The 25545-nt window shown below is 41.9% G+C and overlaps 1 protein-coding gene across 9 annotated transcripts in view; it reads right to left on the minus strand.

Annotated features, from left to right (window-relative positions):
• Positions 1–25545, minus strand: part of DROSHA (drosha ribonuclease III) — a 121122-nt gene that overhangs the window by 84386 nt on the left and 11191 nt on the right. For 7 of the 9 annotated variants that reach the window (XM_036847162.1, XM_036847167.1, XM_036847168.1 and 4 more), the window contains 7 exons: positions 21866–21976; positions 21400–21631; positions 18193–18334; positions 16167–16321; positions 13323–13403; positions 6898–6984; positions 4271–4357 (listed from right to left, as the gene is read on the minus strand). In XM_036847162.1, coding sequence (XP_036703057.1) covers positions 4271–4357; positions 6898–6984; positions 13323–13403; positions 16167–16321; positions 18193–18334; positions 21400–21631; positions 21866–21976 — 895 coding nt within the window. The remainder of the gene's footprint in view (positions 1–4270; positions 4358–6897; positions 6985–13322; positions 13404–16166; positions 16322–18192; positions 18335–21399; positions 21632–21865; positions 21977–25545) is intronic. The other 2 variants (XM_036847170.1, XM_036847169.1) reach the window with 1 other exon arrangement.

Here is a 25545-nt window from a genome sequence, read left to right on the forward strand (position 1 = left end):
CATTAATACAAAGAATTTCATAGGGTGTCCCCTGAGTACCTCAAACTCAGTACGCAGAGAAGATGATGAGTTCAGTTTCACACAGGTTGAGGGTGAGGTACCTGAGGGAACATCAAGGTAGGTATGTCCAATAGGCAATCTGAAATGTGAGTGTGGAGCACAGAGCCATACGTCACAGCTATAAATATCAATGTCAGAACATGCATGGGAGGAAAAACTGTGGGTGACACTGCATTACTCGGGGAGTGTATTCAGGAGAGAAAAGGACCAGAGCCCTTGGGAATAGTCCAGAGGCAAGAAAAAGAGCAAAAGTATAAACTTTACTCCTTTTACCATGCGCAACAGCAACTCTGCTGGATGATTTATGCAAGTTCAGTCCTTTCCCCACATTATTTCAACTAAAATCACTTTTGGGGGATTCCTTCTTTGACCTCTTTTCTTATACACACTGTATTTTCTTTGGGGCTCTTACCTTTACCACTAGAGCCCTTCTCAGACACACAAATTTGGAAAGGCAGAATCTCCTTTTCTATGCAAACTTTCATCTCTCTCTAAGACTCAAAGAGACTTGTCACTTTCCTACATATTGGGAACTCAGTTGATTGAGAGCTCAGTTGGCCAATCAAATAATATAAATGCCCACTATCATTTCTTAAAACACATTTGAATGCTGATTTGACACTAACTCTTATCTCATCCTACCAGAAACAAACAAAAAAAACCCTCCCTAAACTTCCACATTCTAACTCTACTACTTCCAGGAACTGAAAGACTAAATCCAGGGCAGCGAGTCCACTGGAAATGGAAAGCAGCAGGGAAATGATCATGGTGCTGCCTTGTGCTTTTGAGGACGCGATAAAATATTATGCATGTAATACATATACCTAGGTAATTTTAGTTATGTTGTCAAAGTCCCCAATAACATCAGGTATTATGAGTAATAGCAAATGTACTACATAAAAGGATAAAATTTTCCCACAATGCTCTATACTTAGCCAACAAGGCTTTCAATCCACTTCAATTCAAGACCTTAAGAGAACCTGTCAGTACTAGACTGGGTTGAGATTCTAACACTGCCATCATTTGCATGCCCTTCTTGCTGATGAGCTCTCTCTAGCAAAAAATGAATCAGAACAGTAAAGCGATTTAATAATTCTTTTTCTTGGGAGGCTATTTCAAATTCAAGAGGCCTCTGATGGATCTAATCCCTATGAACTGTACAACACTCAGCTTAAAACTTGATTTATTTTATCAACATCTCTAACATAAATGATGGGGCTTATCTTCTCATTACAGAGTTAAGTTCTCAAGTTTTGAGAACTCAGGAATTTTTCAGTCCTATCTTTTATAATAACAGTAACAACTGCAATTAATTTCGCACTAGTGGCCTCTCAGTGCCAAACTTTGTGCTGAGGAACTTTAATAAAGCTCAAAGAATCACTCTTCCAACGTCACATAAATATTGAGAATCAGTTAAAAAAAAAAAAAAGAATTAGAAGAAAGACTCAAATCCACGTCTGCCTGACATCTTATCCAAAATAATTAGTGCCAATATGTACTGTATATTAAACATCATGATAAACACTTTTCATGTGTCATCTCATTTATTTTTTTACAAAAGCCAGTAAGACTTCCACAACTAATAACGTCTGTTTTACACATGAGAAAATCAGGGTTTATAAAAATTGAAATGTCAAATCATACAGCTAGTAAGTAGAATTCACTAAGGTTTAAACCCTCTCTGAAGTCATACTGCTTTCCTTCTTTAAGGTGATCCTAAAAGTTAAAATGAGATCCGTATTACTTGTAGGGAATTAATAGATAAGACAGATAATTTTTAAATATTTTCATGGTAACTAATTATTTGTATTTGCAAGCCCGCTGAGGGAAAAAAAAGAGAAACATATTATGTAGGGGGGAGTTGGACCAGATGACTTCTGAAGGCCTTTTCAACTCTAAGACTATGAGATTTGGTGTAACAAAGGGTTTGAGTGCCTAACTGAGACATTTAAAAAAATAATAAAATAAGAAACCTTCAAAATTCAAAAACTTCCCAGTGCCTTTTCATAAAGATTGTTTAAGAATGGTCCAAACAACCTAAACGTCCATCGACAGATGAATGGATAAAGAAGATATGGTACATATATACAATGTAATGCTACTCAGTCATAAAAAAGAACGAAATAATGCTGTCTGCAGCAACACAGATGCAACTAGAGATTATCATATTAAGTAAGTCAGAAAGAGAAAGACAAATACCATATGATATCACTTATATGTGGAATCTAAAATGTGGCATAAATGAACCCATCTACAATACAGAAACAGACTCAGACATGGAGAACAGACTTGTGGTTGACAAGGGGGAGGGGGGAGGGAGAGGGATGGACTGGGAGTTTGGGGTTGGTAGATGCAAACTATTACATTTAGAATGGATAAACAACAAGGTCCTACTGTATAGCACAGGGAACTATATCTAATCTCCTGGGATAAACCATAATGGAAAAGAATATAAAAAAAGAATGATTACAGCATATAACTGAGTCACTTTGCTGTACAGCAGAAATTAACACAACACTGTAAATCAACTATACTTCAATTAAAAAAAAAAAAGAGTAGTCCAATTTAAAACTTTGTAAGTATGATGATGGATGTTAATTAGACTTATCGTGATCATTTCACAATATAAACAAATATCAAATTATTATGTTGTACACCTGAAACTAATAACATTATATGTCAATTATACCTCAATAAAAAAAAAGAAGTCCAATATTACACCCCTTTCTATATTATGGTCCACCCTAGAGATAGATGTGATGTGTATTATCAAATGATTTTATTTTTACATTTACAGTGTAATCATCTTCTCAAAAAAAAATTCTCTAGGATAAAATATACTGTGGCAATAAAGAAAATCTCATTAAGAAAACAATCTGTTTTAAATTAGTATCACTACTATAGAATCATGTCTGCCAATAAAAAATAATAATAGAAAGGAGCAAGATTAGGCAAAGATTTTATTCTTTATTCTCCAACGGAACAGAATTTCACAGTTTAAGTAAACAGTACTAAAATAACTTTTCAAACTGCAGATGTAATTTCTTTTAACCAAACCAGAAAGGATTAAAGAACATTCTACTTTGATGTACATACACCATAGCTATAATTCAGTAAGTTCTATAGCAGCATCTAGACTGGCTCAAGTATACCTCTACACTCCCTTCCTGAGCCGCCAGTGAATTCCACTCTACGTCCAACTGGAATACAGAATAAGTAAGACAATTCCCGTGACTGCCAGCTTTGAGACAGAAAGATTCTGACTTACAGATACAGAACTTCCATTTGAACTGATTACCAACAAAGCAGCCTTAATACCTATATAAGAATATCATGGATCTGTATGTCAGAGTGTCTTAAAGAAGACGTATTCCTGGGATTCAAAAGCACAAAACTGTATGAAGTTAATTCAGGCTCCAGATGTCCTGAACAAGCTCTATTTCTTTACCTATTACTCAGAGACTAAAGAATAGCTTCTCCTTAAAACTTTCCAACTTTCTTTTGGAGGACACCCAACCCAAAATAGCTTTGACACATTACCCCACAGTTTATCCTTCTTTTTCAACCTTTCACACTCTCAAAATGTTATTCTGACACATGTTTACTTACACCATTTAATGTGGACCAAACCTGTGACTCATTAGCACAGATGTCACATGCCCGCCTGACACACACTGCCGTTGACTTCCTGCAGCTCAGGTAGAGGGGGGCGAAGTAATTGTTACTTAGAAGTCAGATGGGGCTTCCCTGGTGGCGCAGTGGTTGAGAATCTGCCTGCCAGTGCAGGGGACGTGGGTTCGAGCCCTGGTCTGGGAGGATCCCACATGCCGCGGAGCGGCTTGGCCCGTGGGACACAACTGCTGAGCCTGCGCGTCTGGAGCCTGTGCTCCGCAGCGGGAGGGGCCGCGATGGTGGGAGGCCCGCGCACCGCGATGGGGAGTGGCCCCCGCTCGCCGCAGCTAGAGAGGGCCCTGGCACAGAAACGAAGACCCAGCACAGCCATAAATAAATAAATAAATAAATAAATAAATAAATAACAAAAAAACCCAGGAAGACAGGGAGTTCAAACATTAGATAAATGTATTAAAAAAAAAGAAAAAAAAAAAGAAGTCAGATGAAGAGAAACTTCCTTTGACTTTTAGACAGGAAGAATGAAGGGAAGGAAGGGGCCTCAGAGAAGGAGAAAGCCAGCTGATCAGCAGATACGTACGTCGGTCAGGGGGGCGTGTGCAAGCACAGAAAATCCTTCAAAGAGATACTCATGATCATCGTATTCGATAACGGTTGGCCTGTCAGTCTGAAAGCAAACAGAAACGCAAAGTGTGAACAAATGACATGACGTGCACGTGCAGAAACCCATCAGGACACACAAAGCAACCAAGAGGTGAAATGTATGGACTTCTGTTAACGTTTTCCCAAACACCAGGGAGAAACTTTACACAGAGGATTAATGCTAGCTAGAATTCTCCTGCTTGGTGGAATTCTCTAGCTTCAGTAATATTTATATACTAGACAATCAAGAATGTTTATTATGGGTGCCATAAAGAAAAAAAAAAAGGCTAGCTACATGGCTTCATTTTCTAGGAACTTGTTTTATTTAATCCCACAATACTACCAGTCCTGTTCTTACTAAGCTATATTTCTGAACTAACAGAAGCTCTAACAGGAACAAGATTATAGCACAGTCGAATCAAAGCAAGTGGAGAAGACTCAGCATCACAACAGTCAAGACTAGCAACAGCCTGGAAGGCTCTGAAAAGCCCCAAGGTGCCAGAGGCTCATCCCCTCACAGCGCCATTCCCAGGCCCTCCAAGGAGAAGCCAACCCATTAAACACTGTAACAAATCAATTCCTGCATAATGTCAAAGATCTTAATTACCTGCAAATTGAATCTAATTAAAATATACAAATGTTGACCTAAGCATAAGAGACTCTCTTCTTTATGCCATTCTTATAGCCCACCATTTTTAATCCTAAATGCTAAACATGGAACGAATTATCAAGATTGGAAACCTAAAAGACATGTTTTTTTACATAGGTATTGAACATTATTCTTCTAAACATTCATTTATACACACACACACACACACACACACACACACACACACACACATATATGAAGAACTTGGGTGGGTGGGGGGAAATAAAGAATATCCAAATGCGTATTATTTGTTTTTCCAATATTACTGTTACTTCCCATTTGAATAACTCAACAAAGCTGGTCTAAATTAAATATTATGAAAGAACTTCTAGTGAAATGATAATGGTACAGCCACTTGGGAAAACAGTTTGTTAGTTCCTCCAAATATGAAACATATAGTTACCACACAATCCAGCAACTCTAGTCCTAGATTTACACTCAAGGGAAAGGAAAACATACATCCACACAAAAACTTGTACACAAACATTCACAGCAGCATTATTATAATAGCCCAAAAGTGGATACCACACAAATGTTCATCAACTGATGAATGGATAAATAAAATACGGTATATCCATACAGTGGAATGTTACTTGGCCATAAAAAGGAATGAAGTTACATACTACAACATGGATGAATCTTGAAAACATTATGGTAAGTGGAAGAAGCCAAAAGATCACATATTCTATGATTCCATTCATATGAAATATCTAGAGTAGGCAAATGATAAAGACAGAGAGTACCTTAGTAGTTTCTGAAGGCTGTGGGGTGGGAAAGAATTGACTGCTAATAAGTACAGGGTTTCTTTGGGAGATGATGAAAATGTTCTAAAATTAGATTGAGGTGATGGTTTCACAATTCTGTGAAAAGACTAAATATCATGAAATATATACTTTAAATGGGTGAGTTTTATGGTATATTAATTATATCTCAATAAAGTTGTTAAAATAATTATTAATAATCTAATTTTGAAACTGAAATCTCTTAATTAAAAAAGTAACCAGAATTAATTAATTTTGTACTGTGAAAAGGCAGTCTGGCACAGTGGAATGGCATACAGCCATGCACCGTGAAGTCAGTCTGCCCAGGCTCCAGTCCTCACTGTGCCACTTATTGCCTGAATAATCTAGAGCAAGCGGCTTAACCTTATCTGTAAAACATGGACGACTGCCCCACCTGCATAGTGGGGATAATAATACCTACTTCATCGGTTTTTTTGTGTGAAATAACTTAATACATGTCAAATACTTAGAATGGTGCCTAGTACCATGGTCAACAAACATTAGGTATTATTATCACTGTCATATATGCAATACTTATGGTCATAATATATAGATAATATATAAGCTATTTGCTGATTTTTAAGAGATGCACAAGCATTCTCTGCATTCTTCCAACCCCATAGCTCCAACGAACAAGCTCTCCATAATTCACTGGCTATTATGTGGTACCAACAATATAAATGAAAAAAGATAAAGAAAGTAGTATAATGAGAGGAAGCCAAAAATAAAAGTCATTATGATAAAGGTCAATTTTATTGGCATAAAAATAAAATGTTTTTAAAAGAAAGAACATTTAAGAACGGAATCCATATTTAACCAATTCACATTTTAACCTATGTACACACATAGAACCTATTTACGGGGGCTTCCCTGGTGGTGCAGTGGTTGAGAGTCTGCCTGCCGATGCAGGGGACACGGGTTCGAGCCCTGGTCTGGGAGGATCCCACATGCCGCGGAGCAACTGGGGCCGCGACAATGAGAGGCCCACGCACTGCGACGAAGAGTGGCCCCCGCTTGCCGCAACTGGAGAAAGCCCTCGCACAGAAACGAAGACCCAACACAGCCAAAAAAAAAAAAAAGAACCTATCTACTACATTTTTAAACAAATGAAATCTGATTTTGTTAGGAACTCACTAAAAAGTTTGTAGGAGGTGAGACTGTAATTCGATAGTGGAAAAGTCTGCCAGCATTGTTGGTCATAGGACGACAGGGCTTGATGGCCTGAGGGGAAAAATAAAAATGAGTTTAAGAGTAAAGCAGCAAAATACTGTTATTTAAAAATAGACTGTATTTTCTAGATTCACATCTGACAAAAGAGGTTGTATGTGTGTTCTTTCACAAACTGGTAGGGAAGAACAGTATTCACTTTACCATTAACTAGATAGATAAAAATGGGCTGCTGGTCACTGGCATTCAACCCACCGACTCATGTACAATACAACATATAGATCTCTCTAGATCTAAATTTCCATGACTATCTTCCTTTCATTTATAATAACATAATAATTGACCTTTGGCTAACCTCTCAATAAACTAAAAAAACAACAACAAAAACAACCAGAAAGCAAGAAAAATAATCTCAGAAGTAACAGCAGTAGGTTATAATAGGAAGGGGAAAAAAGTGAAAGGGTTAAATATGCTGAATAAAAATAGAGGGAACCAGAAATGCAGGAAGCACAAGAGGTGGTGGACAGAATATGCACAGAGCTTAAGACGGGAAAAGGAAAACAGCGAGCGACAGAAGCATCAGTGGAATCACTGGGTACGTTGTGACAGACACAACGATGGGTGACCCAGACCATCTTTCAAGGAAGGACTTGCTGCCTACTGTGAAGAGCATGGACAGCAGTCTCCAGTTGTCGGCTCCTTCAGGATCTGTGTCAACTGCAGAGGCCCCTCGCCTGACGTCAGGCGTTTACTGAGCGAGGCAGAGGTACAAAGGCCCAGCCCCCCAGCCCAACTTGAATGGGCAATGCTCATTCCCTGGATCATCACCAGGTTGACAGGGGCTTTGCTGGGGCTGACTCATAGTTAGACTGATCCGCCTGTCCAATGCTGCTAATATCCTCTTCCTCTCACAGGTGAAGATCCCTAAGAAACATGCACCCCAAACTTCATCTTAGCATCTGCTTTTGGAGAATCCAATGTGTGACAGTTGGCACCAGAAGTGATCCAAGAAAGCAGGAGATAAGATAGGGTTTTGGAGCTGAATCACTTACCATCCAACTGGCAGAAAGGAACCCATCACGGTGGCTGGTGGAGCACACAGCCCCTGGCACCAGATGACACGCCAATTGAAACTTTCAAAGATGCTGAATTGGGAGACTGTACCAGTGGAAGCAGGTGCAATGCACCAGGTGTTTAAAACTATGAGAGACCGGTAGCTGTAAGGATAATGGGATGGATGGCTATTGCCGAGCACCACTGATGCTTTACCGTGCTCTTCAAACTTCAGTGTGATCTCAGATTGCTTGCTCCCCACGCCCAGAAGTTTCTAAGTCAGCAGCTGAGGCAGGCTGAGAATCTGCATTTCTCACAAGGCCCCAGGTGATGCTGATCCTAGTTGGAAGGCTGCACTTAAGAGAACCACTGCTCTACAGAAATGCAGCAGCAGAGCAGAAGGAAAGGCAGCTAGAAGCCAGATGTGAAAGCCTGCTATTGCACACAAAGAGGCTCTTACCACCTGCAGTGAGAGGTCGGAGAGCGCCAGGACCAAGCCCAGGGCTTACCTGTCCGAGTGGGTGGACCTTAAAGACTAGTTAACAGCCAACCAAGGTAGGTCTGTTATACCAAGGTCAGGGATATGAAAACCCGGGATGAGACATACAGGTTTGTACTCCTCAGACGCCTCTAAACCTTCTGCCTCTTCAGAGGTGGCCCATCCTTGTCTGTTAAGAGCAAGCACTCACCGGTCTGAAGACAATGAAAGCCTCCGAAGGCAACACTGTCCTCACTCTCCCGGCACCCAGTCAGTCTCCGACCTCACAACAGACCTATAATTAGGGTCATTTCACAGCATAACTGGTTGCACATTTTACAGCTGGGAAGGTGCTGAGAGGAGACATACTATCCCAAAGGAACTGTAAGAACCAGCTGGCACCAGCACAGGCCGGCAGCAGGGGTCCACACACGACCAGATGCTGGGAGTGCTCGAGCAAAATGACCAGAACACACAGCTAGTTAGGGAAGAGCTTACTGACTTGGGAGCACTCAGGATTCAAGGATGTCAGGAGATGCTGAGAACTCCCTACTAAGACATCTCCTAAAAGCATGAAAAAGCGATGGCCCGCGCCGAGTAAAGTGAAAATACCAAAACTGCAGTGACCGACAGAGGAGGAAGGAATTCAAAGATTCAAGGAAATGGGCACGTTGGGATGGATATAATATCTATGACTGAAAAATATTATCAGATAATCATATTCCATGGGAAGGCCCAGAGGACACACCATTGACCAAGGCCAAAAGGAACGTGCTGGTGAAGGGGCACCAGCTTCACTAAGACGATCAGTGGTGGCCTCCTCGGCAGGCCAGGGCTGATTGTAAGAGAGGTGGTTACAGCATCAGGGATGACAGGACTCTGAAACAAGAGAGGCCAGACGATGGGGCTCATTATAAGAAGCCAGGTCACACAATTATCATTATCGCCAGCAAGACGGAAGTGGCAGCCAAGGGGATATGACCCACAAAGAGTCATGGAAGTGGTTTTCACAACAGTGTCCTTAGGTACAAAATAAATGGGTAGCTGATAAGAGTACTACCTTAGTTTGTACCAACGGAAGTAATCAAGACTGGGTAACCAAGAGGCTGAAGGTAGGCGGCTCCAGTAAACACTCCTGATCCCTTGCCCGGTTCCAGGCCTGATCAAGTTACTGGACTGAAATCCACTGACTGAAGAGGTGGCCAGAAGGCAGGAGGAAGGGCCCTGCAACACTATCACAAGCAAAAATGGGCATGATGGCCCTGTCCTTCCCCCTAGGGGCCTATGGCCATTTTGCTCAGGTAACTGTACACCGGGGAAGGAAGAAACCAGACAGTGCAAGGAGTGTTAGACACAGCGTCTGAATCAACTGATACTCAGAGACTGGACGTATCATCCTGGTATCCCTGTCAGAGTGGGGGAGACGAGGCCAAGGCAGTAAACAAAATCTTGGTCAAGGTCTGCCTTACAGTAGGTCCACTGAGTCCACAGAGCCACCCAGTGGTCATTTCCCTGGTTCCCAAATGTACCACTGGAATTGACAAAATTGGCAGACGGCGCCACCTCACACTGGGTCCTTGATCTGTGGAGTAAGAGCCATCGTGATGGGAAAGGTCAAGCAGAAGCCACCCAAACCGGACCTCAAAAACAGTATGACTCTGGGGGAATGGTGGAGATTAGTGCCACCCTTAAGGATCCAAATGACACAGGGGTGACTGCCCCTATCACATCTCTGTTTAATTCACCAGTCTGGGCCCTAAAGAAACCAAATGGATCCTGGCGGATGACTATATACCACCACAAGCTCAACCAAGTAGCTCTAACTGCACCTGCTGTGCCAGGTGTTGTAGCGTAGTTACAGCAGATTAATCTGCCCTCAGGTACAAAGTATGTGGCAACTGATCTGCTGAATGTATCCTTTTCTATCCCAATCAGGATGAGGACCAGTTCTGATCAGAACCGGTTCACATTTATGTGGAACAGACAACATTTATGGGTTTGCCACCGGGTTAACTCTCCCACTTCTCCCACTCACTGCCATAATACAGTCCAAGGTGCCCCTGACCTTCTGGAATACTGTAGAATGTTATATTGCTCCACCGCATCTTTGACATTATTACATTGAGCAAACTAAGAGCCCTGGTAAAATGGATATGCTCCAAAGGGTGAGAGAGAAACTCTGCAAAGATTCAGGGTCTACTACAGCCACACCATTTTAGGGGAGCGGTCTGGGGAGTTCCAAGACCTCCATCCAAAGTAAAAGACAAAATTATTGCCTTATCTACCTCCTAAAATGAAGAAGGAAGCAGAACACTAGGTGGGCCTCCCCGGGCTCAGGAGGCAGTGTAGTCCTTAGCTAGGAATATTACTGCAGCCCATTTATAAAGTGGCACAAAAGGCTGCCAGCTGTGAGCGTGACTCAAGTGAGAAAGGCCTCAGCAGTTCCAAACCGCAGTGCAAGCAGCCCTGCTGCAGGGGCCATACAATTCGGCAAATCCCACACTGCTGGTGGGAAAAGATGCCGAGAAGAGTTTGTGGCCACACTGGGAGAATCACAACGCTGGTCTCTGGGGTTCTGGAGCCAAGCCATGCCATCTATAGTGAAGAATTATATGCCTTTGAAAAGCAATTCCTGGTGTGCTGCTGGGCCCTGGTAGATATGGAAGGCATGGCCAAGGGGCAGCAAACAGCCATGTGGCTGGAACTGCCCATCGTAAGCTGGGTTCTGCCAGTCCCACCCCGGCATAAGTTTGGGTGGGACCAGCAACAATCCATGGTAAGGTGGAGGGGGCGTACATCCAGAACCAAGCACACACAGGAGCAGAGGGCACAAACAAGCCCGCCACCGTTGCATCAGCTCCCCTCCCTCAGCTGATGACTAAGGACGGGAGGATGAAAGCATAAGGAAAAGCCCAAGCTTGGTTTGCAAACAGGTCAGTCAGAACGGGGGTGCAAGCCGAAAACGGACCGTGCTGCAGCCTCATTCAGGGATGGCTCTGAGAGACAGCGATGAGGGAGAATCTTCCCAGGGGGCGGAGTTTCAGGTGGTGTACCTGGTCATCCACTTTGTGTGGAAAGAGAAGTAGCCTGAGGCTAGAATATAGATGGACTCATGGCAGAATCAAGTGGCCATGCCAGCTGTCAGAGGCCTAGAAGGAAAAAGATGGGAAGATCAGGGATAAGAAGGTCTTGGGGGAGAGACCTGTAGGTAGACAAACAGGAGAGAACAATGATCTCTCCATCACATGTGGATGTTCACAGGAGAGCACCCACTGTGGAAGAGGTTCTAAACCATCTAGCTGACAAAATGGCATGGCCAGATGATGCCGGCCAGCCTCGGTCATTAGCCACCTAGAGTAGACAGGGTGGGCACATGAACGAAGCGGCCACAGTAGCAGAGATGGAGGCTTCACATGAGCCCCACGGCATGGACCTCACTTCCCCAGGCTAAGCTGGCTAAGCTGACTGCCACTGCCGAACGTCCAGCCAGCCACCTCCAATGACCAACGCTGGGCCCCCAATATGGCACCATTCCTGGAGGAGACCAACCTACCACTTGTTGGAATGTTGACTACATAGGTCCCGTCCATTGTAAAAGCGCACATGTACACTGAGGATGGGTTTGCCTGCCCAGAAGTCCTCAGCCAGCACCACTGCCCACCTGAATCTCCCTTCACGGAAGGGCCTGCTGCTCAGCTCTGGGAAAAGCAGTCAGCACACAGCCTGCCGCTGGCGGCTCCTTCCAGGTCAGCCTCCAGTACAGAGCCCCTCCCCCCGCCAAAGTCGTGCCCTTCCTAGGGCAGCTTGCTCGGGACGAGGGAGACGCAGGTATGACAGCCACTCCAGCCCCATGCAAGATAATTCCGACAGGCCCGGCTTGAAAGGCCCATCACAGGTGGACTTCCGCCTCTGCTCAGTCCCAAGCCCACACTCTTCCTGCCTGGTTCCTGTGAAATGTCTCCACTGCAGCCCTGCCTGCAGAGACCCCGGCCTGAAGCACACGCATGGACACTCACAGAGCGCAGATCTTGTCCCACAGGCCCTCACTACACTGGCCGACTCCCAGAGACAAATGAGGTCAAAGGGAGGCAAGTAGTTCAAAGTATCCGCCATCGGCTCATAGTCTTTAGTCTGATTACTGTTATGGCCTCAAACAAGTTTTACATAGAAATTAAGGATTTACATAAACTATGTTTAAACATAATGTGCTGAATCATAAAGTGACAATCCTGGGATTAATGAGAATAGTTTGTAAAGATAAAAGATAATGGGGAAAAGACGAAGGAAAATAACTGAACAGGAGTAGTTATATATAACTCTGTGATGTAAAAGTATTCAACTCATCAGGCAAACACACTTGGCGTGTTCTTGACAACCCAGGGACTGGGGTGTGACACAGGTAAAACAAGTCCATGTGCCACTCCCAGCTGAGTGGGGACAACAGACAAAGACTACCAAACACAACGGTGTACACTCATGTCCCCAAGGAAAGAGGACATGTGCCTTACAGCACCTCAGTAAGATCATTTCTCCAGGGAGATTCACAACCATTTATAACAAAAACATGAAAAAAGATTACAATATGTACCGTTTTAGGATACTTAAAATAATAAAAAAGCAACTCAAATTCACTTTGCCTATTTTAAATAATGAACCTTCCAAAGTTTCCTTGATAACATTCCCACGCCACCTCCAAAACCCAAGTACGTTTCTTCTCCAATTATCAGTAACAGAGACTATTAGGGAACATGAGAAGACTATTTCCACGGTATTACTTCATTTACGGGGAAAGGAATAGCAACAGCATCTGTCTACTTCTGGCTTCTCAGTGCTGACAAATATAATAACCTGAACCAGTTACCTCTTCTCCGGGATAAATGCTGTGCCTGATTCCCGTGCGTCTCGCTTTTGCGCTGCATTTGCAGAGTGGGCCATCATTCATCTGTCAGAAACAGAATGTAATTCGTTTTTACTGGGGGAAAATCCACTCCATGCACGATGATGTCTCGGAAACTGTGTGGGTTTTAATGTCATGAGTACCGAAGCTCTGAAGAGGCTGTCACGGTTAGAAGATTAAACGGATGTTCCAAAACCAATAAAGCTGCAAACTGTCTCTATTGTCTGATAAAGGGAAATGGTATGACGACGCTGGATTCCCGACTTATTTGTGCAGCCAAGCAGAAAATATCAATGTCAGCGCCCTGTTTGCCCCCATCTTCTCCTATCACTTTCCAGTATGTTCCCCCTGTTTTTTATTTCAGGAAAAATGACTCTTTCACAAAAGAAAAGCCTATTTTATATTCTGAAGGAACACGTAGAATGCTTTGAAGGTGACCTGCAGATTAAATGTTTTCAAAGACAGACCTAAAGGTATCTGAAGCAGAGGGAAGAAAATGCCTACCTGAACCAGAAAAACTTTCAACACTAATCAGGTGAGTCTGTATATGTTTGTTCACCTGAATTCATTTTACTGCCATGAGCTCCACCCACATGATTCAATAAGTGAATAATCCTGAATGCCTCCTGGGTAGAAAGGGGAGAAGGAGGGTGATACATAGCTAAGGGTCCACACAGTCAAGGAATACTTATTCTAATTTTAGCGTATGCACTGCTGAAGTGAGCACCAGGAATACTTATACCACATGGGAGAAATAACATACATATGAAATGCTTAATAATTTTGAAGAAAAAGGAAAAATGTCCAGGCTTCAAGAAACCAAAATGTGAAGGGTTGAACAGGACGGGAAAAGAAGGTGGCTATTCTACACGAGGCACCAACATGAGAGAAAAGAGAGAAGGAAGAAATCCTATGTTATGCTCCAGGGACATGAGACCCATCTAAATGGAATGGACCATACGTGTGAGTGAGAAAACCAAAAACGCAGAATTGAGGTCAAAATCTTAAAGGGCCTTAAAAGCCAATTTCATGAGTTTATTCAATATAAATGGTTAATATGGAATCAAAAAGGAGATGAGAGCATCAGTTTAGAGTATGGAGAAATGGAGTTCCATTTCTCACTTTCTTTGTATTAATTAAAATATATAATTTATAAATATGACATATTATGAGACATATATATTCTATATACACACACATATTTCTTTCGATTTCCAGGGATTTGTAACTCGTGCCCAATGAAAATATCTCATTAAACTTTGAAAAGAAATATTAAAGTAAAAAACTGTAACTTTCTTTATCCTTTTGGGAAATCTAAAGCTCCAGGTGGTAAGCAGAGGAATAACGTGGCTACCTAAAACAAACAAACAAAAAATCACATTAAGATACTATCCAAAGTAAAAGCTGGCAAACAGAGATGTGATGGAATTCCCTCAAAAGTCACAACACATTCGTAATGCTGGGCACAACTTGTTGTGATGAAAAATGTGGAAAAATCACTTAGTGCTCACTCAAGGAGAAGTGAGATAGACATCATACATTCCTGCCTTTTACCAGGGTCTGGGCCCCAATGCAGATCAGCCCTTTATAAGGCTCAACTGTACAGAGGATGCAAAACCATACAGTAAACACAATGTTGAGACTGTACAGAAGGCCCTGGTAAATCTCTGACAGGAATAAGAACCCACAGAAACCAAGGAATAGGCTTCTTGATATGACCACATACAGGGTAAGGGGAGTGACTGATGGACACAGGAGTCCTCTTAGGGGACACAAAAATGCTCTAAAATTAGATTGTGATGATGGTTGCACAATCCTGTGAATATACATAAAAACACTGAATTGTACATTTTAATTGTGTGAATTGTATGGTATGTGAATTATAACTCACTAAAGCTGTTTAAAGAGATCACATACATGATTAATATATCAAAGTAAGATTTCAAAATGCAATGACAATTTGCAAACATTTCTGCTCAATTCTCAAGAGGGCAGTTCTCAGAGAAAGTACACTTCTGTCAGGCATTCCAACTATATTAATTCTATCATGAAAAAAAAATTTAGATAGCTGTCATCTAATAAGAACCAGGAGAAGAGCATTCAAAATAATATAGAATGGTATGAATTTATTTATAAAACATAAATTTTAAATTATCTTTTTATAGGGATATGTTTTATTATGCTTGATAACTTCATATGCATTAAAGATACTATTTTTGTATGTACTGTATATTTGTAAAATACAAATCTTTTATAGGTACTATTAATATTTTGTATTATGTATTAGTTTATAATAAAATAGTAAGCAAAAATAAAAATGATTATGTCCAGCCATGATGTAATTAGCTCAAACATGCTTATTAACAAGGAAGAGAAGTTATAAGACATTGTGACTACTACCAACTAGGAAATATGGAGTCTTACAGGACTTGGGACACTGTTTACTGTATGGCTGCAAGATAACTTCCAGATGAACTGCTTTTAGAAAGAACTACAAGTGCTCTCTCCCTCATCCCACCACTCGTCTCCTTCCATTTACTGCAAGTTTAATGAGGCAGCACCATCACCCTGCTCCCCAACACAGGATTTACAAACATCATCAAACATGATTCAAGGAACACTTGCTCTGGTGCTTATGCTTTGGAGCTGAACTCAGAAGCTGAAAAGAAATAAGCTGTGAAGCATGACACCCAACCCTGAGTAAAATTCAGTTTCAGTACCAGCTAACATGCATCTTCTGAGCCTGGAGTCATAAATGTGATGTGTGCGTCCGCAACCTTCACAGCAAGAACATAAAAGCCTGCGCACCTGGCCTGGGTCATTGTACCAAAGTTCATCGTGAAGTCGGTCAGGATGGGCCTTTTTGCGTTTGATTTCTGCAATGACATCGAAGACTTCAGAGTCTGAGCTGCTAGAACAGGTGCTGTCCTCATCGGACTCACATTCGGATTCACTGGAACTCTCTATAGTGGTGAGGGGAAAACATGGAGAGAAGCTGAAGCAATCTGCAAGCTGGTTCTACCTGGAGACTTACTTTCTAATAACCCAAACCTCTAAATATAAGGAGAGCTGTTTATCTTCCAGCAAATATTCTAGTGCCTACTCCATACTAGAACTCTGCTAAGCAACCCCATGAAAAATAATAAGAGTCCATAATCCTAAGTCACAGTCTAGTGGGGGAAGCAAAGAATCAAATATTTTTGCAAAGACTTGATGAACAATGCCAGAGAAGATGCAAACCACTGTAGCAGTACGAAGTGTCACATTCAGAAAGGTGCAGTGAATCCACATTGGTCCAGAAAGGTCACTGAGGATTTCCTAGAAGGGGTACACGCGACCCAGGCACAGAGTGGGGGTGGGGTTAGGCTAATGAGGCGGAAAGGAACACAGATGGGGCGCTGCAGGAGAAAGCACAGAGGCAAGAGCATGGGTGGACTCTGGCTGGAGCAAAGGCCTCACAGAAAAAACCTGGAAGTGAGGGGCTCAAATGTCATGAATGCCAGGCTCTGAACGTCAGACTGAAGATTGTAAATGTTTTTCTCTCGATGGTAGCAACAGAAGATTTTAGTCCTTGGAAATGACTGGATAAAAACAGACCAAGAATTATGCTAATGAAACAAGCCTGCCACAAAAAGACAAATATGGTGTGATTCTACTTATACGAGGTACCTAGAGTAGTCAAATTCATAGAGACAGAAAGTAGAATGGTGGCTGCCAGGGGCTGGGGGAGGGAGGATTGGGGAGTTGTTCTTTAATGTGGATAGAGTGTCAGTTTAGCAAGATGAAAAGAGTTCTGGAGGTTGTTTGCACAACAATGTGAATGTACTTAACATTACTGAGCCGTACATTCAAAAATGGTTAAATGGTACATCTTATGTGTCTTATGTACATGTTGTAAGTATTTTACCACACTTAAAAAAAAAAAGACCTAGAACTTCGATTAATCCTACAAGAGATTAACGTAGTACAGCATAGTAATAAGGAACCCTTACATGGTTGTATTTTCGAGTGTACTGTGTGAGATGGATGCTGTCATCCCTCTTTTACAGATGAGAAAAGTAAGGCAAAGAGAGATTAAATCACTTGCCCGAAATCACACTTTTCAAGTAGTGGAGCAAGGATTCAAACCCAGGCCAGCTGGTTCAGTCAGTGCTTTTCCCCACCATGGACACTGCCTCTCAGCGAGGGAGACATAACGAAGGTAGGCAGATGAGAGCCAGAGAACACGCAGGAAAAGGCATGCTGAATGTCTTGTCTGCGAACAGCGTTCTGTTAGCGACTAAGGACACCAAGTGGTGAAAAGCAGTTTCTATCCTCAAAGATCTCAGCATGTACTTGGAATCTCAGAATACACACATGAAAAAACCATCACCATATAAGAAAGTTATGGAAACTTTGTGAATAGAGAGAAACCTTCAAACAGAGCTGGGCTATAGCTGGAGTTTCCTCATCACACCAGGAGCACCCTGGCAGTGGGGAGGGCCACAGGGAATGCCTGCCCATCAGAGGCACGAGGCACGGGAACAGGCTCTGCTTTTGATGGGAGGCTGGACTATGGTCCTTTCTGATTAAGACAAGACGATTCTACAGGAGACACAACTGTCAGCACACCTTGCAAATGAGATCTCTTATGTATTCTACTGCATGTAACTAAGGAAAAATAAGATCAGAAAGAAGAAAGTTTCATTGCTATGTATCTGCTGACTGTAATTAAGGAGAATCAAATGGGCGAGAGGAAATTTCAATCTGGGACTCTCAAGGACACATCCCAAAAGTTCAGGATTAAGCAATAATGAAAGAGCACAGGATCTCGGTCTAGTACCTTCTGACTCACCTAAGTCTTCATCTAGCTTCGTCTTGGGAGGCTCCCATGGGGGTCTAGCAGCTTTGGCCTTCTCTTGCCTGCTCCCCAACTCTTCCTCAAATTTGTCATATAAGTCGCGGAGCCTACTTGTTCCAACTACCGTAGAATCTCCCTTTGAAAAATAAAGGATCAATATTAGGAACTATATTAATAATAGTCATACCAAAGAGACAATAAGAGCTCACCAGTAACCAAAGATTTGTAACAGCAAGGTGTCATTTTTCAACCCTCGATTTAATAAACATTTAAAAACAAAATGCCCAGTGCTGGCAATGATGCTCTGAATCACACACACATTTATGGCTGACAAAGTCCTCAGGAAAATGCACATTGCCAACATTCAGAAACATTAGAAAAGTTTATCTGTGCTCTCTTGATATAACAACAACAACAAAAAATCATAAACCCCTGAGAATTCATGACACCTGACACTCTGCTAGGGAGCATATACCCCTCCCCTACTGAAAGTCACTGATAGTCTATATCCCACATTAATCCAATGACCGCCACAAACACATGCACCCCATAAACACAGGGACACACACACACTCCACAAACACAAGGTTCTGCAATGCATTCCTAGAGGAAGTTTTCCACTTTTCCCCACTCTCCTCCCAGGTTGAAAATCACTTTAAATGTCCATACTCTTTGACTTAGTAATTTTCAAAATGTACCTTTCAGACATAAAATGAATATTAAATCATAAAATCTGCAGTTATCCCAAAAGGGGGTAACTGCTCTTCCTCAGCCCCACCTCATTACTGACACTGGTGATGCTGGGATAGCTCTGACATTCTTACCACCACTCTGCCCCAACGTTGCGCAAACACAAAGGCCAATGTTGGGCTTCTGGTTTATCAGCCTTCCTTCTACACTGGAGTTTTAATACACCCACAAAAAGGTGAGGGGGAAAAATATAGCTCTGCCTGTTTAAATGCTCTGAACCTCAGTGCCTTCAACTTTGTTATTTCAAGAATAATAATACCCATGGCAGCCATTCTGCTTTTCCTCCCTGCTTACAGAACCACGATTCCCTTCAGATTTGGGGCAGAAAACTCATGATCTCAGAAGGCAGGCTGAGCCACAGTCCCCCTACCCCTAAAATGCCTCTGTCCTAATCCCTGGAAAATGAACACATTACCTTACATGGCAGAAAGGACTTTGCAGATGTGATTAAGGCTACAGAATTTGAGATGGGATAATGTGGGTGGGTCCAACCTAATATGAGCCTTTAAAAGCGGAGAACCTCTCCCAACAGGAGTCAGAGATGCAATGGAAGAAGAGGCAGGAGATATTCAAAGCACAAGAGGGACTCGACCCGCTCGCTGCTGGCTTTGAAGATGAAGGAAGGGGTCCATGGGCCAAGGAACGCGCATGGCCTCTAGAGGCTGGAAACAGCCCTTACCTGCCAGCCAGCAAGGAAACAAGGACCTCCATCCTACAGCCACAAGGAACTGAACTCTGCCAACAACCTGAATGGGCAAGAAAACAGGCTCTCTCCAGAAAGGAATGAAACCCTGCTGGTACCTCAATTTAGCCAGTGAGACCCAAGTTTGACTTCTGACCTGCAGAACTGTGAGGTAATAAATGTGTATTGTTTTAAGCCGTGAAGTCTGTGGAAACTGGTTACAGAAGAGATGGAAAACGAATCCATGGGGAGGACACACGACGCAGTTCTGGGCAAAGGGATGGAAGAAAAGATCCCCAGGCGCCCTAGGCTCCACCCAACACTGCCCTCTGCATCTGTGTCTGGACAGAGGTGTGTAAGGACACAATGCCTGGAGCTGCTGCAGGCATCCTGCAACCGTGGTGGACCCTCCAGAAGACAGCGATGCCAACCTAGGACCCTGCCATCGCTGATCCACTAAATGCTCACCGGCCACCACCGCCCTCCAGACAGCTTGTTGAGAAAAATAAACCCAGCAAGTTTAAGTCACGGTTAGTCAAGTATTCTTATTTACAGCAACATTCTGAAGTAACAGATGCCTTCTTTCCAGGGATGTTTTAAGGATTAAATGAGATAATCTGAGATTCATGGAGTAAAGTTTCGGCACCAAACAGTGCTCGGTATGTGAGCTTCTTCCTCCCTGTATCACGTGAACTATGACTTAAAACCCTGCTTTACTTTATCAAGTAAAATATCATGCCACCAGGAGAGATTTCTCAAACCCTTTTTTCAAAGGCAAGGGAGTCTCCTCTCTAGTTCCCCATAGATAAGGGCCCAGTCCAAGTCAAAGCTATGTTTACAAAATTCCAAACAACGCTATGATCTCTTACCTACCCCATGCACTAAACCTAACATCTCCAAGCTCTTCTGTCCTAAATCTGTAGATATCCATTCCTTCACTCATTCATTTAATCAATGAACATTACTGTATGTCCATCCCATGGCAAATACACCTAAATTAATGGGAGAGAGGCATGACATCTATTGGGAGAGAGAAAGAGAAAAAAGAAAGGAGAGTGACAGAAAATAAAATGGAGATGGAAGAAAGAAAAGAAGTGAGCATATGGAGGTCGTGGGGTCCCCACTTCAATGAGGTGTGGCTGCCGAGCCCCAGGAGCCCCATCTCGCACAGCACGTGTGCTGAGTCTCTCGAGAGCCCACCAAAGGTAACGACACCTGCCACTCCACAAAACCAGCAATGTGCTCGGGAAACTTGTCAAGGACAGACTTGTAAGAGACAAACTCAATTCTCCCTTGTTTCTCATTTTGAGGGGAAAACACACACACACACACACACACACACACACACACACACACACGGCTATAGATCACAAAAGGCATAAAGCAGCTATGAGTGAGAGCTTACAAAACCACCAGTATTAAGACTAGCAGTGTCATAAAAAAATGCAGAATGCAGAGATCCTTTCATTAACCTGCTGCACTCTTGCGTTTGTAAAGCAGCTTTTGTCTACAGCAGTAGTGGTTCTCAACCGGGGGGAGGGGTATTCTGTCACCCCCAGGGGACATGTGGCAACATCAGAGGACAGCTTTGGTTATCACAACGAGGAGAGGGTGCTACTGGCCTCCAGTGCATAGAGCCCAGAGATGCTGCTCAGCATCTGACAATACACAGGGCGGGCCCCGCCACACGGAATTCTCCGGCCCAAGATGCCCATAGTACCGAGGCTGAGAAGCTCTGGTCCACAGCTCCTCTCCTACTTCAGACCTACCACCTGATCCATGGGGTCACTGGAGTAGTAGCTTTCTGAGTGGGTGCATCGGATCCACACAGGCTTAAGGAGCTCTTCCTCCTCCTCCTCATTTCTGTCAGGCAGCGCCTCCTCCGGCTCTTTTTCCTTGACTGAGCTATAATTCTTCTCTTTGCCGGAGCTCTGGTTGTCACTCCATCTGTCTTTTTCTTCCTCCCAACGAGCTCTCTTCTTCTCCCTACTTGGGGAGCGACTTCAAAAGGGGGCAAAGGAGGCTAATTATTAAAAATGTTCATCCATTGTAAAACGGTTCTATTTCACCTCTTTAGTTCATTTTTCACCTAAAAGAAAAACGTCATGGCAAACCACCATATTCATTTTTATTAAACCAGTGACCCCCCCTGACACCAGTCTGGTGACATCAGAATCACCTGAAGTTATTTGTTTAAAAATACAAATTCCCAGGCCCTACCCCAGATCTACTTACTGATTCACAGTCTCCGGGGGTGGGGCCCAAGAATCTGTATTTTTAATAATCTCCCCAGGTAATTCTGGTGTGCATCCAGAAGGTTCAGAAGCACCCGGCAAACCATAACTCCTAGAAGAGAAAGATATCTGGGAAATATTTGGAAATCTCCACATATAGACAATCTCAGCATTGAGCATACTAGTTTTGAATCCTTTACATCCTGCTTTGCCAAGAAAAAAGAAAAAAATCTTCAGAAAACATCATCTCAACTTGGCCATAAATTTAGCCTGAGGACCATAATCCAAGAGTGAACCAGTTATACTATCCCTAAGCATCTCTCTGGAAGCGCACACTGGGTATTACTGCTTAATGAACCACCACTTTGCCTAATTCGAATCCCCACAAATACTAACTCAATTAGAAAGGAAAAAAGCAATTCTATCTCCTTGAATCTCTAGGGTATGAAATTTGCAAAGGCCCAGCCTATGGATGTGCTTGGAGGGAAAAACTTATAGATTTTAAATCAAGCCCAAGAAATTTAGGTGGAACCATAAAGGCCTTGAGAATCCAGCCCCGGAGAGTAACTGCTTTATTAGTGTTGCACTGGCAGCCTGATAATAAGAGTCACTATTATCCAAGAAAGTTTACACCTGGGTCAAAGTCACAAATTAACTTTTTCCATCAACTCTACCATTCACTCCTGATTTTATGACAGGTAAGTGTGAGTGTGTATACATCAGGGGGAAAAGGGTGAGTGATTAGAAGGGTTATATATATTGATTACTTATTGATATAACTTCCAAATATTACAATGTACATCACTAGGTTTGTTACCAGAAAAAAAAAATGTACTGTGAAGTAAAATGTATATATGTTCACTGTAGAAAAATAATAACGCATTAACAAAAACAAGACAAAAATCACCTGTAACACCACTCAGAGATAAACACTATATTTCACAAATGTGTTAAAAGATATAGATATGTAAACATACAAGTTTTAACAAAAAAGGAACTCTATAGCCTGCTCTCCGCAACTCAGTAGTAAATCAGGAACATCATTCTATTTCAATATATCTATATCTGAACCACTTTTAATAAGTTCATATTATTCTTTTATATGTATATACCATAATTTGACAAATCTGATCAGTCACTTAGGTTGTTACTATTTTTTTTTTTTGCCATTGTAAACAATGCTACTGTAAACACACTTGGGTTCTCTGCAGGACTTGTCAGATTATTTCACACAAAGAGTGTGTACTTTTTTTAAGGCTTCTCTACAGATAGGCAGTACCAGTTTAGATTACCATCAAAACCATATGTGATTTCCCGTTTCTACACATCTTGTCAACACGATTGTTTTTAATCTTTTCCATTCTTATGAAAAGAATATCTCATTTAATTCGTCACTACTGAAATGACACGTTTCACATTCACTTCTTTTCTGAACATCTGAGTCAATATGCCATGCCAATATTTTTAAAGTTAGGATTATAGTCTTTTTTATTTATTGAAAGAGTTTTTTATTAAAATAATCACCTGTCTGCTGTCATATGTAATGTAACCTTTGTCAGTTTTTTGTTTTCCTCATAATTCTGCTTACGGCTACATACAATTTTTATATGGCCAAATCTAGAGATTTTTTTGTTTCTGTTTCCAGTCTTAGTGTTACGCTTATAATCCTTTCCCATCCCAAGGTTAAATAAATATTTTATCTTTTCTTCAGTTACTTTTAACATTAAATTTTTTTACTGTATCTGTTCAAGACCTAAGGCAGAAATCTGAATTCAATTTTTCTTCCACATGGCTTGCTAATTGTTCCCACGTCAGTTTCTCCTCTGATTTGAAAGAACAGCTTCATGATAGATGTAAAATTTTATATATACTTGAATGTTGTTCAATATTTGTTTCATTCATCTATCTATATCCATACCAAATTGTGCATTATTATTTTTCTTCATTATACTCACTTCTATTCCAAAGAAGAATTTTAGATTACTAAAACTGGTACTTCAACCGAACTTACATTAAAATTATAGATTTTTTGGAAGGCAGCTATACTCACCACTATACCACCAATGCCGCTAAAAACTACAGATTTTTTTGGAAGAAAACTGGTATTTTATAACCCTGTCTTCCACTTCCACTACAGGAATATGGCATGCCCTCCATTCATTTACATCATCTTCTTTGTCATCTACTACACTTACAGTTTTCTTCCCATTGATCTATATATGTTTTAAGTTTAATAAGATATTTAATTTTTATTAATTTAAATTTTCTGTAGTCAATCTACATTTTTTTCCCTGTTATATTTTCCAAGTAGGTATTCCTAGTATTTAGGAAGGTTATTAATTATAGCATGTTTATTTTATAGCTGTCAACTTCAGTGAGTTAATTCTCATGTTTCTTAGCTAATTCTCTTGAATTTTCCTGATAATATCATTAGCTAATAATGGCAAATCTTGGCTCCCAGTGGTGTGGTTTTGTTTGTTTGTTTGTTTATTCGTTTGTGGTGCTTCCTGAGAGCCTGACACTCTTGTAAGCACCCTGACACACTTAGTCCTTACAAGAATCCTGAGGCAGATACAAACATCCCCTAGAGAGGAAACAATTGGAAATTATATCACTCGCCCACTATCACACAGCTAATAAGTGGTAGTTAAATGTTAATATGGTTGTTTGATACAGACATTTTTTTTTTTTTAAACGTATTTTTATTTTATTTATTTACTTATGGCTGTGTTGGGTCTTCGTTTCTGTGCGAGGGCTTTCTCTAGTTGCGGTGAGCGGGGGCCACTCTTCATCGCGGTGCGCGGGCCTCTCACTATCGCGGCCTTTTTTGTTGCGGAGCACAGGCTCTAGACGCGCAGGCTCAGTAATTGTGGCTCACGGGCCTAGTCGCTCCGCGGCATGTGGGATCTTCCCAGACCAGGGCTCGAACCCGTGTCCCCTGCATTAGCAGGCAGATTCTCAACCACTGCGCCACCAGGGAAGCCCCGATACAGACATTTTGACATGTACTAAAAAGCCCACCAAATGTTTATTATTATCATCAAGAAACACAGGCAGAAGACGTCGTCACCACATCCCCTTAGGCAGGTATCTTGAATAATGGATGGTCAGGGTTGTCTATTGTGAACAACAATTAGTATTCTTTTTTTCTTTCTTTCTTTCTTTCTTTTTTTTTTAACACTTTGAGAGGGACATTTCAAAACAGGAGCAAAACATCTTTTTTAGGTAGGTGTCTCAGGAATTTCAAATTTCAAGATCCAAACTCGAAACTGTTTTTTAACAATATGCTATATTACAAACTATGATAACTCTCCCTCCTTTACAGGATTTACATCTGTAATTTTTATTTTCTCATCTACTGCATTAGTTAGACTCACAGAATCCAAGTCTCTGCCTTCTCCACAAGCTACTGCGCGTGGGGAAGAAACCAGTAGACCGAAGAGATTTCTAGCACTCCACATTAAAAACCATCAACCTCAGATGGGTCCTCAATGATTTCCACCAACACAGTATCTTGACTTTTTTCCTATCCTCATCCCCTCCTTCTTCTCCTCCTCCTCAGGCCCTTTCTCACTGAACAAACTCTTCCTAGTTGACCTCATCTAATCCATGGCATTTAGTATTTCCAGCGAGGATCTCTTTTCTGAACCTTGAACCTCTGTGTCCAAATAACTACCACAC

This window comes from Balaenoptera musculus, chromosome 3 (assembly GCF_009873245.2).
Source record: "Balaenoptera musculus isolate JJ_BM4_2016_0621 chromosome 3, mBalMus1.pri.v3, whole genome shotgun sequence".
In the NCBI taxonomy this organism is placed as follows: domain Eukaryota; kingdom Metazoa; phylum Chordata; class Mammalia; order Artiodactyla; family Balaenopteridae; genus Balaenoptera; species Balaenoptera musculus.